The sequence below is a fragment of the Salminus brasiliensis genome, chromosome 21, assembly GCF_030463535.1.
Source record: "Salminus brasiliensis chromosome 21, fSalBra1.hap2, whole genome shotgun sequence".
Classification (NCBI taxonomy): domain Eukaryota; kingdom Metazoa; phylum Chordata; class Actinopteri; order Characiformes; family Bryconidae; genus Salminus; species Salminus brasiliensis.
In genome coordinates this window covers 32,207,378-32,221,280 of record NC_132898.1, presented here as the reverse complement: position 1 = coordinate 32,221,280, position 13,903 = coordinate 32,207,378, and the positions used below count along the sequence as shown (strand labels likewise).

Genomic DNA, 13,903 nt, shown 5'->3' with positions numbered 1-13,903 from the left:
TGTCTCTTCTGTCCTGGTCGTATCGCATTTTAGCCCCATGTCTCAAACTGATCAAGTATAAACCGAGGTCTTACAATCTTACAGAAATTTCATGAAAGCTTTTATATAGTATCAACTATTTGCTTATATACATTACTTTTTATAATTAACACATTTCTGAATTAACGAAAAATTGAGCAGTAAAGAAATTGCAAAACATGCATTACAGTACTGAGACTGTACAATCTGTACAATCTTCATTTGCATAACACACTTGTCCAAATGTTTGTGGACACCCCTTCTAACAAATGCATTCAACAACTAATAAATTGCACACATTGCTGACACAGATGTGCAAATGCACACACACACAGCTTGTCTAGTCTCTCTAGAGAAGAAGTACTGCCAATAGAATAGGACTCTCTAGAGCAGATCAACATTATGAACCTACTGGCTCCATGCTGCCTAATAATGCCAGGCGTGGGCATTATTAGAGGAGGGGTATAAAGCCCCCCAGCATTGCGCTTTGGAAGACCTGTGATCATTCTCTCCATTCTCTCCAATGCCCCATGGTGATTGCCCAACATGCAATCAATCAAATCCTCACAGCAATGCTCCTCGCCAATCTACTAGAAAGCAGGATCAACTCAACTTTTTAACAGAACTGATTTAGAAAAGACTCAGGCGTCCCAATACTTTTGTCTGTACACAGTGTATCCACATTGGCTACTTGTCCTTCACATAAATAAGGCAGAATTATTTTATTTATTTATTTACTTATTTGAAAAAGAGGTGTTTCTGATAAAGTGGCCAGATTAGGTTAGGTGTGTGTGTATGTGTATATGTGTGTGTTTCTCTGTGACGTAATACACCAATAGTAACGCCATATTTGATCCATTTGAGTGCAGCAGACTAATGAATGACCCAAATCCATCACTTATTTAAACACAATCTTATTAATCTGAGACTCCACATACACCCTTCCTGACATCACTACGCGGATCCCCTAAATAACAAACAGGGGGGTGACTTTTGGAAAGGAGGGACTACCCTGTTTTTTTGCAGTGGTGGTGAAAATGTGCTAATCCAGGTCCGGAGAGAAGGAATCCACTCCAGGATTTCGTTCCAACTGCCTGGGCGGCTCTGCTGCAGCTGCGCTGCAGCAGAGCCGCCCAGGCAGTTGGAACGAAATCCTGGAGTGGATTCCTTCTCTCCGGACCTGGATTTGCTCCCTCCGGTCTTTTGTTTACCCCGCAGCTCCGCCGCTCGCCAGCTTAGGGAGCTACAGCCGACGTGTCTCGGCTTCTCCTCTCCCTGAAAGCGGGCGCAGCAGGCCGGGGACACTCACCCGGGTACAGGTCGATGCCTGCCTCCAGCAGTCGTCTTTTCAGCAGCTCGTTTTCCTGCCTGGAGCGGGAGATCTCTTCGTGGTACTCTGTAACGGTCACCTCCACGGCTTTAAAGATCTCCTGAGCGGCCAGCGTTAGCCGCTCTGTCACGAACACGCTTAACGACTGCAGGTTGGTCATGGCTTTGCCGATTTCACTGTTGCACCGCAGAGCAAAATCGGCAGATATTGAAGGAAAGCGCTTAAAAGATGCGCTAATCCAACAACAACAAACGCTCGGCTTCACGACCCACGTCTTCCTTTAGTGGCGTGCGTGAAGCGGCGGTGAGATGCAGCGCCTCCTGCTGGACTGGAGCGTGGCTGAGTGGAGGGGAGTGGAGGGTGGGGTGGGGTGGTGTAGGGGTTGCCTTGTTCAGCACACTGGACTCACCACCAATTCTTCTTTATGTTATTTTCCTGGACTTTTTTATTTAGTAAAAATATATATATTTAAAAAATTATAATTCATATTTACATGCTAATAAATGATGTAGATAAAATAATTTATCCCCTACCCTATTTATTGTTTAGTGTCATTTTCCTTTAGTTTAAGACTGTGTCTCTCGCCAAGACAAATTCCTTGTATGTGTAACATACTTGGTGAAATAAATAGATTCTGATTCGGATTCTGTAATAATGAAATAAATAATATTAGTAATAAGTAATTCATTAATTCATGTGATGAAAGTTAACGGATAAACTGCCATTCATTATCTAGGCATTAAAAAAGCAAAGCATTGCCTTATTGGCCTGCTATGGACCAAAGTTTTGGGACACCTGCTCATCCATTGTCTCCTCCGAAATCAAGGGTATTAAAAAAAAATAAATAAGAGCCTATCCTGCTTTTGGGACGGGAAGGTTTTCGAACTAGATTTGACTAGGAGTGCACGCCCCACTCCCCAACTCATCCCAAAAGTATTGAATGCAGTAGTATCTCATCATTCCAGAGAACACAGTTCCTCCACTGCTCCACAGCTCCTCAATGCTGGGGGGCTTTATACCCCTCTATAGCCCACGCCTGGCATTAGGCAGCATGGAGCTAATAGGTTCATGATGTTGATCTGCTCCTGATAGTCCTATTCTATTGGCAGTACTTCTCGATATGGACTAGGCAAACTGTGTGTGTGCATTAGAACATCTGTGTCAGCAATGCGTGCAACGTAAAATGTTGAGCTGAATGCATTCATTAGAAGGGGTGTCCATAAACATTTGGACATGTAGTAAATGTATGAATAGATAATAGAAATACTGAAATATATTCTTAGATTTTTCCACTGAGAAATAAACATGTTTGTTTTTGTTAAAGCAGCTTTAGGACTTAAACATGTAAATGAGCTGTATTTTGATTGGTTTGTTCAACAGAAGTCAGTGTTCAAATATGTGATTTCAAATATTTCTGAGCATTTCTATTGGTCCATTCTCCATTGAATCTGGACACAATGTAAAAAAACAACAGCCAGATTTAAAGAAGTAAAAATAAAATAAAAAATAAATAAAAATGAAGATACAAGGTTTTTGTGCAGCAGCTTTAATATACTTCTTTACAGGAGATGCTTGGAATAATATAATATCAACCAATCAACCTTTATTTAAACACATTGCCATTAAGGGTGAGTGACCCTGACTTACAGTGTAGCCGAGCTGATGCATGAAATACAGACTGAAAAATGATGGTAAAATATTATATAACAGAAAAAATAAGTAAGATTTAAAAGAAATTAATATAAATTATACTAATTAAATGCAAGAGTATTTAAGCAAACTATAAAAATAATAAATAATAATGGAATAACTAAATAAAAACAACAGGTAAACAGTAATTAAATATAATAAGAATACATAAAATAATAGTTCAAGTTAGATGGAAGGTAAAAGACTAGCTAAAACAGCCCGAAATCATATAAAATGCTAAATTAAATGTAATTAAATGTGTTTAGAGACTAGGAGTTCAACTTGACTGAGTGACTCCAGCTTCTGGACATCAGTGTAAAGCCCTCTGAATCTCGTCACCTCTCTCTACACGTGCAGATATGGGCTGAAATGTTCTATAATGGTGAATTTCATCATACGAACAGGCACAGATACTTGCACACACTCATATGACCTGTTGATACAGTATCCATGTGGCCGGCTGCGTGTCGTACAGTGCTGAGCAGTTGAATGGTGAAGAATAAGTCATTGTTTGACAGGCCCAGCTGTCCGCTCTGCTCCTCCTCACGACAGGGCCTGCTCAGCCACCTGCCCTCCGCTCTCCAAGTATGGTAACAAACCCTCTGTCCAGTCCACCTCGCATTACTGCCCAAACACATTACTTTATTGCTAATTGCCACTATACCCAGTTCAGCGAGAAGCCCTTTCTCTAGTCTAGCCGGCAGAAGTTCTGGATGTAATCAAAGACCACCAGGAGACGGCAGATATCTTAGCGCTGTCAGTAGCTTGAGAAGCTGGACGTGGAGCATCACTGCAGCAAGCTGGCCGTATGTCCAAAGCCCAAACGCTCAATGTTCAGCTGGCCTTCATACTGGATGAAAGACTTTGGGGAGTAGAAGAGGAACCAATGATACACTGCAGAGTTTACACCAATCAGCCATAACATTAGTACCACCTGCCAAATAGCGTGTCTGTCCCCCTTGTGCCACTACAACAGATCTGACCATTCGAGCCATGGAGTCCACAAGACCTCTGAAAGTGTCCTGTGGTATCTAGACAACTTCAAATGTTAGCAGCAGATCCTTTAAGTCCTGTAAGTTGTGAGTGAGTGGCCATAGGTGCCCTTTCTTGGAGCACTTTTGGTAGGTACTGACCACTGCATACCCGGGAACACCCCACAAGACCTGCCTGAAGTTTTGGAGATGTTCTGACCCAGTCGTCTAGAACATCACAGTTTGGCCCATTTGTCCTGCTTCAACACCTTCAATCACCTTCCAGAAAGGACTGTTCACTTGCCTCACTGAATGACCGTTGATCAATCAAATTCTCACAGCAATGCTCCTCCAGAATCCAGTAGAAGTCCAGAGTTCTTCCCTGGACAGTAGAAACAGGAGAAACTCTTGATTTCAGTAGAAACTGAACTGAATAAGCAGCTGTCCCAATACTTTTGTCCATTTAGTGTAGTCAATGGCTAAGCTAGGCTTGGGACCTCCTGGGCAACAAGACCTTGCCGAGAGCTCCAACAAGCTTAGCCCTGGACTGTCGGGACTGTAAAGCACTCAATGGGTGTTCTCCACTTTAACGCAGTATGGAGTTTTGGCCCAAACATGGCGAAGTTCAGAACTTTTAGGCACTGTTAGTGAAAGAATGGCTAGTCCACATGAGGTGGCTTATGAAAGCCTTTTATTGTGGCCTCAGAATAACACTGTGTTGCCTGGGCATTACAGTACGAGTATCCTTCCCACAGTTCAGGGCATGGTCAGTTATTTAAAACCTGCTGGCCGAGGCGAGAGTGGAAAAACAGATTAGTAACCCAATGGTGACGCAGCAGTCGCCACTGGCCTGGTATGAACATGCTGCAGACATGTCTGCGCAGCGCAGCTATGACATGACTGCCATTCAATGCCATCCTGACGCTCCGGGAAAACACCCAGCGCATGCTGAACTCTCTAGCTGATAGAACCTCTTACAACCAGTAATATAAGACAAGGACAACATCAGGAAACACAAAAACACACAACCGTTTTTTATTCGTCATCCATAATGCCACATTTAGCAGCAACAACTGAAATCAAATGCTTCCTAAAGGTCTTTTGAGCATGTACTGTCCTTTGAAGACTTTAACTAAACCCCTCAAAAACTATGTTTCCTTAAAGCAATTCAGCAGTGGACATAAACTTGTGCTTCAGGTCATTGTCCTGCTGCATTACCCAATTGCGCTTGAGCTTCAGATCATGGAATCAGAATCATCAGAATTGCATTTAAGAACTAAATAGCTGAATTAATGAATGTAAGGATTAAAAGGGTTAAACGTGGAACTTCTTAAAGTGCTGTTAGTTTTTTACATAAGGAGAATTCACTTCTAGCTCTTGTTTACTGAAAATGTTTAAAAACTTAGTTTTGGCATGGAATTATTTAAATATTGGAAAATATGTATTTTTATTTTGCATTGTTTTATGATAAACAATAAAATACAGCATCAAAATCTACGTTTGGACTAAATTAGAAAATATTCTATAATAATAATAATGATAATAATAATAATAATAATATTTGAGAGCTTACATTTTTCTTTTTATAGAATTGCAATGAAGAACATTCAAATGAACTTAGTTTATAGTGTTTATCTTAAGATTCTATGTAAGTTTTGTCCTAGAGAAACATTTGTGAATTTGGCATCAGAATCATATAAAACAATAATTTTAAATAGCTGAATTAATTCATATAACAAGATTAAATATGGAACTTGTTCTTAAAGTACTTTTAGTTTCTACAGGAAATGAATGGCCTTCTGGTCACAATTCTCTTCCAAGGGAAGTGTTTCTCCTGGATCCTCCACCATCACTTCTAGTTCTTGTTAACTATAAAAGGATAATAACAAGTGAAAACTGTCTCATTGTTTATGATAAGTTGTAAAATTCTGAATAAAAAGCTACAAATGATCTACAGGAAAAACTATAGTGACACTAATATTTGAGACATTTTCTAAAGAACATTTAAGAATAAACTTTTTATCCTCAAATTCTTCTTAAGTTGTTTATGAGGAAAGCTTTTGTGAATCTGGCCCCTGATCCTGGATCTGCTGTCCTATTTTAAGATGCTTTGAGAATACCATCACTGATCCACCTAATCAAAACCAGGAGGTCAAGAACATGGCAACATCAGAGTGTCATAAATTAGACCTGGAGGGTTGGGTAGCACTGCCTCCAGTATACTACTGGTCTCACGTATATCATTTGAAGGTTTTCCTAGAGCCATACGTCCAAGCCAAGAACCATTTAGGAACTTCTGAAATGTTTGAAAATGACCCTGGCTGTCAGGTTCCTATTTCAACATTGCTGGAGGTCAGTAGGCCCGAGCTGTTTACATTTGACTCTGTTCCTGTCTCCTTGAGTCAGTAACCATATCTCCAGAAGCGTGAACATTCTCACCCACATTTCAATGTTGTCAGACTATTTGGTGGCTCCAGAAACCAGAGCACTAAATTTGTCCCCCTTGCTGACATGAGAGAAGGTCAGTGGATCCGGAGGCCAGATTTAAACACAGAAGCGGCGAGGAGAGAGGCTCGTCTGACGTATTTTTGTCCAGCCGGTAAAGCCTGGGAGGGGGCTCAGCTTTCGTCAGTGTCCCGACCGGAATCCGGACTTGGACGGCAAACAAAATCTGGGCCATCGCAACCATAGTTTCCCCAAAACAATCGCACGCCGGCCCCCCAGGCCTCGCCCCTACTGTAAAACGGGCGGCATGCTTGTGGATATGAGCACGAGTCCCAGATGTGAGAATTCATGACTATATTGATTTCCAACCACTTGAAATATGCCTGTGTTGGAATTCAGTGTCACTGCTGGGAATGAAAAACATCCCTTAAAGGCCGGGGCGGGATGGCAACACGTCTCGGTAATGTCGAATGTGAATTCCTAACACTAAACTTAGACACACTGTAAAAGAAATAATAATAATATTAATAATACCAGCAGTTTCCAGACTCTGTTCATGGACCTAATCACGGATCTGAGTTCAGGTCATCCAGTCATGCACCCGAGATTGATCGGAATTGTTCTGGTCACTCAACAAAGGAATGACCAACAAAAAAAAAAACAGAGGAATCGTCAACAGGAGAGGGAGTTCTGGTCCCAGGTCATATCAACAGGACGTTCCCGCCGAAATCTGCCATGTGTTATTATGTCAGGATGTAATTCAGCACTGCATCCCCTTAGCCTGATCAGCTTGACAGAGAGTTTTGTAAGCAGGAAATACACTCCCCAGAAATCCTGACTGCTAGTATAGTCACTGTTGTACAGGCCAATACACACGAGATCTGCAGCTTCCTAACAGTAACATTAGCTGTTTGCATTACATAACACCTCAATCAGCCTGCCTTTAAGTATTCACACATGTAGTTTCCCCACAGCTCCTCTTCTTCCCTTTAAGATACATCATCACAAAAGGCCGTTCCTACTCTTTAAATAGTAAAAACTGGCCCTGGAGACTATTCGGGACACAAATGGGTAAGGATGTACAAAAGATGTAGCCATGATTAGCATTTACATACTTAAAAAGTCCCATATCCTACATTTTTCTAGCATTCTCTGTTTTTCCTTGTGGAGTTATATGACAAAAATAATTTTACAACCTTTCTTTACCCCTTAGAATTAAACAGGCTGTTACTGCGCCTTTAAGACCAAGAGGAGATCAGATAAATGAGCTCTGTTCTGATTGGCTGCTTTGCATTGAGCCTCATTCAAAACACCCAAAGCTGAAACACTCTTGACGGTGGGGCTAAACTGCAGTAGGCTGAATAGGTGGAGATATGTAAATGAGTGGGTTCTTATGACATCATAGGAATAGTCGTTTCTAAATAGTCTGTTTTTACAGTGTAGTTAGTTTCCATATATGAGCTGTCTGGGCAGGGAATTTCTTTATTTTAATGGTCATAGGATTTATCGTAGGATTTAGCGTTCCAAATGGTTGTTTTGCCAAAATCTTCCATCCTAATATAAAGACTTTTTTCTGTATAGGTGGTCTAACGTTAACCTCCCGCTGTGTTGTATACAGCAGAAATGCTGAGGCACTTTTTTCTCGGGAGAACTAATGGGCTGTTATGGGGGTCTGTCAGCTGTCCTCTAATGCTGGACCTCACAGTGTCAAGAGTCCCTTTAACGAGCTTTCCACATGGATGCCGGCCATTATGGCCCACTCATATAGTGATGGGTGGTTGACAGTAAGTACGGCCTCCGCACACAGGCTATGAGAGGCCATGTTTCAGTCTTAATGTGACGCAGAGATCGCTCCATTACCTGCTCCCTTTTAGGCCGCAAAAATTCTCACTTAGAGAGTCTATCTGAGTGAGCTGAAAAGAGACGACTGTATTTTCCAATCTCTTTTCTGTACAATTAAACAGACTGTTTTTGAGTACTGTGCCTTTAAGGCCGGGATATGTAAACGGCCTCTGTTCTGATTGATTGGCCGGCCTGTACTGTATTTCATTCAAAATGTAGTCTGGGCTGACACAGGCTAGGCTTATAACTCCAGTGTGAATTGCTGGGGCTAAACTGCAGTAGGCCAGAGAGCAACATTGATATGGACTGAACCTGAGCCACATCCGGCGTGAACCGCTATAGTATCTGTTCCACTTCTGGTCCGGCATTCCATGCGGTATGTGGGCCACTAGTAAATGCCGGATGTGGGCCAGGTTCAGGCCATGTCAGTGTTGCTAATTCCAGTGAATGCGAAACGGCCAGTGTTTTTACACTTACTCTGCTTTAGTGTTTCAACAGCTCAGTAATCATCAGTTATTAAGCTTTCCTTTACATTGTATGAACATTTAATCATGATAGAGCCAGAATATTATCAGTCTATGCCCCTGGACAAAATATATGGGCACCCTACCCATACCCATATCTTTAAGATAAGATAAGATAATTCTTTATTAGTCCCACAGTGGAAAAAATTCATAGTGTCACAGCAGCAAAGGAATAGCAAGACATTCAGATGCATAACATAGATAAATTACCAATATATACACTATAAATAATATACAATATAAATAATAGAAGTCAAAAGCTCTGAGGAAAAACAATATTATTTACAGATTATTTACAGATAATTGCAAATTGACCCTTAATTGCACATGTGGGGGGGCGGAAATTGCAAAAATATTGCACATATAGCAATATACAGTGTACTAAATATACCTATAAAATATCTAAGCCGACAAAAGGCTTCTTATGATCACTGATATTTTAATGCATGTTAAATACGTTGCCAAAAAGGTCACACATAGAGGTCACTGTCCACCAGATTTAAGGCATGTGGACGGATGATGCTCATCAGATATGTACAGAAGGACTTTTAGAGACTGACTAGTCTGGTTTGTGAAAGCTAAGGAAATTTTATTCAATTCAGCTTCCTCATGTGCTGAAAACTGACCCATTGGCTGGGTTGTTACTATGACATATTCATTACCCCAGTGGCTGGCCTACTAACCAGCTCTGTGCATATAACCCAACAGACTGGACCCACCATTATGGCTTTTAGTCAGCCTTTGATAACACATATATATATCAATGCCTTGTTGGCAAATGAAGTAATTTTTGAGGTTCCCCACCCACAATAAGCATCATTATGAGACAGATCCCTTTAAATACATCCAGACAGCTGCTAAACCTCATGTACATGACACATGTACATCTCAGCAATTCTTTTAGACTGCCAGTGCACCCTATACTGTTACACACATTCATGCCCCAATGAGAGCATGATCAGGCATTTTTTCAGGCCTAAAGCATGGCCGATTTGTTTGCGGTCGCTTGGACAGCAGCAGCGTTTTGCTAACAGTAAGTAGCATGCCAGTGCGGGGTGAGGCAGGCAGGGTACTCTGAGCGCTGGGATCATTCTTGTGACTTAACATGACACCACTTGCACTAAGACACAGACAGCTGCACATGTGCATGCCTTCCATTCTGTTTGTTGTAGGGGATTATTAGCTGATAAAAGGACCCAGTGACTGCGGTATCACAGGGCCCAGCGCAGTCTACTGTTTATTCCAGACTTAAAAGCCTTCTCAGAAGACCTTTTGAATATTAGAAGTACCCAGGGGCCACTGGTCATTTGGAAAAGTGACTAAAGGGGAGTATTCGAATGAAATCCATGAGGGAAACTGGCGGCTATACACAGCAGTGTAGTAAACAGTAGTACACATAGTAGCAAAGGGAATTAGCTATGCTAATAGACTGGAGTATTACTGCCTTCACAGTAATGCTGAGGTTTGTTTCAGGACGGCCCGCATAAGCCTGGCCTTGCTGTTTTCCCCTTTGGGGAATCCTAGACGCCATTGTAAGGGCCGTCCCATTACTGTATTTAGCTCATGTGAAATTTTTTAGATGGTGTCTTTGAGGGGCGAGGGGTTGAGTCAACATCAGTGTGGACTTCACCCACAGCCTCACTCACCAGTCCTTGCGATCTGAATTTCCTTTCTCAAAACCCAGAGGACAAATCTAATGTTCTAATGTTATGGCCGATCAGCCCAGTGGACAAATCTGTCTGCTGGGGCAATAAAAATACTTCACTTGGCTGATCAGCCACAACATTAGTACCAATTGGTTGCCAAAGTGTCGCAATACTTTAGCTTTTGTTAAGGTAACAGGTTGGTTCCCAAGGAGGTAGCAGGTGGTTGCAAGGGTGTTGCTATACTTTAGCTGTTGGTTGCTATTGTGTTGCTAAGTGTTTAAAACAGTGGTTGCTATGTCTTATGCTAAGACTTTTATCTAAATATTGGAGCCCAAAAACATTTGGCTACATGGAATGCTGGAATGCAAATGCCTTTGGCTAGTAAAGTTCTGTCCATGAATCTTTGGTTAAATTGTAGAGTGCTTTGAGAGGCTCGACCCGCCATCCTTTAAGATCCACGGAAGACGAGCGTCCAGACTTTTTTCTGTCCTGCACCGAAGTGATGGAGCGAACTTCTCCTGGGTGTCCGAACAGCAGAGTCCCACATCCGCTGTCTTCAAACCCAGACTGAAGACCCTCCTCTTCTGAGTGTACTCAGGTTAAGAGAAGAGTATTATGGTCTCCATATTGACTTGTGTTTAGTAGAGTCTAAGATTAGAGGAGCTTTGAATTTTAGTCTATTTAAACTAGCTGAGGTTTTTCTTCAGTAAACAGTGAAGCTCTAATGTAATTCGTTCTGGAGAAGAGCATCTGCTGTTTGCTTAGCTAGCTAATTAGCTCAGTCAGGATAGCCGAAAACTGCTCTCTTCATTGTCCCCTTCTTTCCATGTTTCGGAGTCATGAGGCAAAGTCAGCCAGTGCACATTAAAAAAAGAGTACTGAACAGAGAGTCGCTCTGGAGTACAGTAGCTTAGCCATGAAATGAACTGGTGATCCAGTCAGTGAAGCCAGAGCAAGTCTAAATCTGTGAGCACAATTCCACGAGACGGCCAAAGAGTCATTAGCAATACAGTGCTGACAGACCAGAATGCAAAGTTGGAGATTAACATTATACCCGCTGATTACTCACAGGTTGCATCACCCTACCGTTACATATGGCTCACATGAGCAGGTCAGTATATACTGCAATATTAAGGCACTGGACTCATAATGCTAAACTGTAAGAAAGGATGGATCTAGAGCTGGATCTTTACAGGTTTATACTGTTCAATAAACATGAACTGGCTTGATCTAAAGAGAAAAGCTTAACAGAGGAAAACAAGAATTCGGTATGTTTAAATATGGATTAAACAATGTATAGAATTATGAAAATAATTCTTAGCAGTTATTAAAATGTGATGAGTAAACAAACAGGACACAATAGGACTATCCAGAGCATTACCAGAGGTGTCAAGTAATGAACTACAAATATTTAGTTTATTTTTTTATTAATTAAATTTGGTTATTTGTATTTTACTGGAGTAATTATTTATTTTTCAGCCAAATTCTTACTTCTACTTCTTACATTTTGACCCAATTATCTGAACTTTCTACTCTTCACATTTTAAAAACAGCCTTGTTACTCTTATTTCATTTCCCTTTGTTTTCATTCCGTCTCATCAGCAAGTGTGAGTCTGATCGTGATTGGATGAGAATAAATATAGAGGTTTATAATAAATATAAAGCTTATTGATCACACGCCTCTGAAGTCTGACTTTCTGCAGCTTTACAAAACGTCTAGACAACGACTCCTCATATTTTCCTCCATGAAGCTCATGTTAATGCTCAGTAGAGCACAGAGACGCTCCTTTAATAGAGCTGATATTACTGAAATGCTTCATTTTCAATGGGCATATCTGCAGCTGAAACAGGAGCCTAGTGCAGCCCAACATTTTTAACATCAACATTTTAATAGATCATTCTCCTCATTATGACTTTTAGAGAAATGGGTTTTTGGGGAGGGTGGGGGGGGGGGGGGTAGTGCACTATAGACCCCTGTAGCGCGGCCTAAGCTTTCAGCCTTTGTTTTCCTTCCATTACTTTTACTTTTCTACTTGAAGTCGTTCTGAAACCAGTACTTTTACACTTTTACTGGAGTAAAAAGCTTAAGTTGATACTTCAGCTTCTATAGAAGTCTTTTAAACCCTAGTATCTCAACTCACTTCTACCTGAGTAATGAATAGGAATACTATAGTGCAAGTACAACACTTTAATTGGTTTACATTACATTTACATTACACATACGTTTATCTATAAATACATTTTTACTAGTAAAAACTACTGATATCTACACTTTCTTTTACTAGTAGAAACTGTAATTTCAGATATATCCACTGTAATTCTGATCTGTAAATGATTTCTGACCAGTACAAATGTTAAGTACAATGAAAAGCAAACAAGAGTAAAGCAAAGTTAAGAGCAAAGTAACCTCCCACATGTACATATAAATATTATGCGCTTATGTTGTATTGTGCATTTAAGATTTGTGCAGTTTTATATAAATTTAAACAATTAAAGTTTTTACTTGTTGGAATTACAGTGGAATAAACAGCACAGCTCAACTAGACCAATTCCCTCTGCTTGATCCTTTTCTGTATCTTGGAATTGCGGAGAAGAGGCTGCATCAATACTGTCATTGCTGAAGGTCACCGCATTCGTGAGCACCCCTTTGGTTGAAAGGCTTTATGAGAAAAGCTACAGCTTTGTGGTTCTTATGTGCACGGGCCATTATGAACTGCAGGACCACAGGTTCACCGTTTGGGGCAGGGAAAACATCATAAAAGCATTTACTGTTGTAAAGTTAGACTATCCAGGCATGCATGTAAATAAGGCTATAATATATCTGTCTTTCATAGAGTTCTTGTAAATGTGTTGGTCTAGTCCAGTTTAGTACTTAGACTCTTTATTTAAGCCCACACTAAGCCATCACTCTTAGAACTACGTTGCTGTCCTATTCAACACCAATTTCATAGGCCCCAAAATAGAACCCTGTGGGACTCCATAAGATGTGCTAAACAAAACAGTTAGCAGATAATCCACAATAGTTTCTGCATTAATATTAAAAACTGGCTAATTAATTTAGGGTGTAAAGGGTTAAGGTAATAGCTCAATCGATCAATGGTGTTGCCAATTAGCAAGCTTATATTTTCTAGGCTTTTCTGCACTAGTTGGTGGCTATTTATTTCCATCCACTCCTTTAACAGCATTCACTGCCGGGTCCAGACTTTAATAATACAGTAAACTTCAAGCGCTAGTCTCCAGGGCATGGACTAAGCCTAGTTTTGGAATTAATTGTATTAGTTCCAATATGTTTAATGTTAATGTTTAACATGTTAATGTTTTTGCATTTTAGGCTTAATCTGGGTCTGGGAAACCAGCCCTAAGACTAATAACGTGATAATAAGATCAGTGCTTAAGGGGTTAATACTACATTTCTTCTGATTATCCAGGATCCTCAAC

General features: G+C 40.7%; 1 protein-coding gene across 2 annotated transcripts in view; it reads right to left on the bottom strand.

The window, feature by feature from the left end:
* Nucleotides 1-1,644, bottom strand: part of LOC140543326 (uncharacterized) — a 41,055-nt gene extending 39,411 nt beyond the window's left edge. For both annotated transcript variants that reach the window (XM_072666401.1, XM_072666400.1), the window contains exon 1: nucleotides 1,328-1,644. In XM_072666401.1, coding sequence (XP_072522502.1) covers nucleotides 1,328-1,508 — 181 coding nt within the window. In that variant the 5' untranslated portion in view covers nucleotides 1,509-1,644. The remainder of the gene's footprint in view (nucleotides 1-1,327) is intronic.
* Between the last annotated feature and the right edge of the window lie 12,259 nt (nucleotides 1,645-13,903).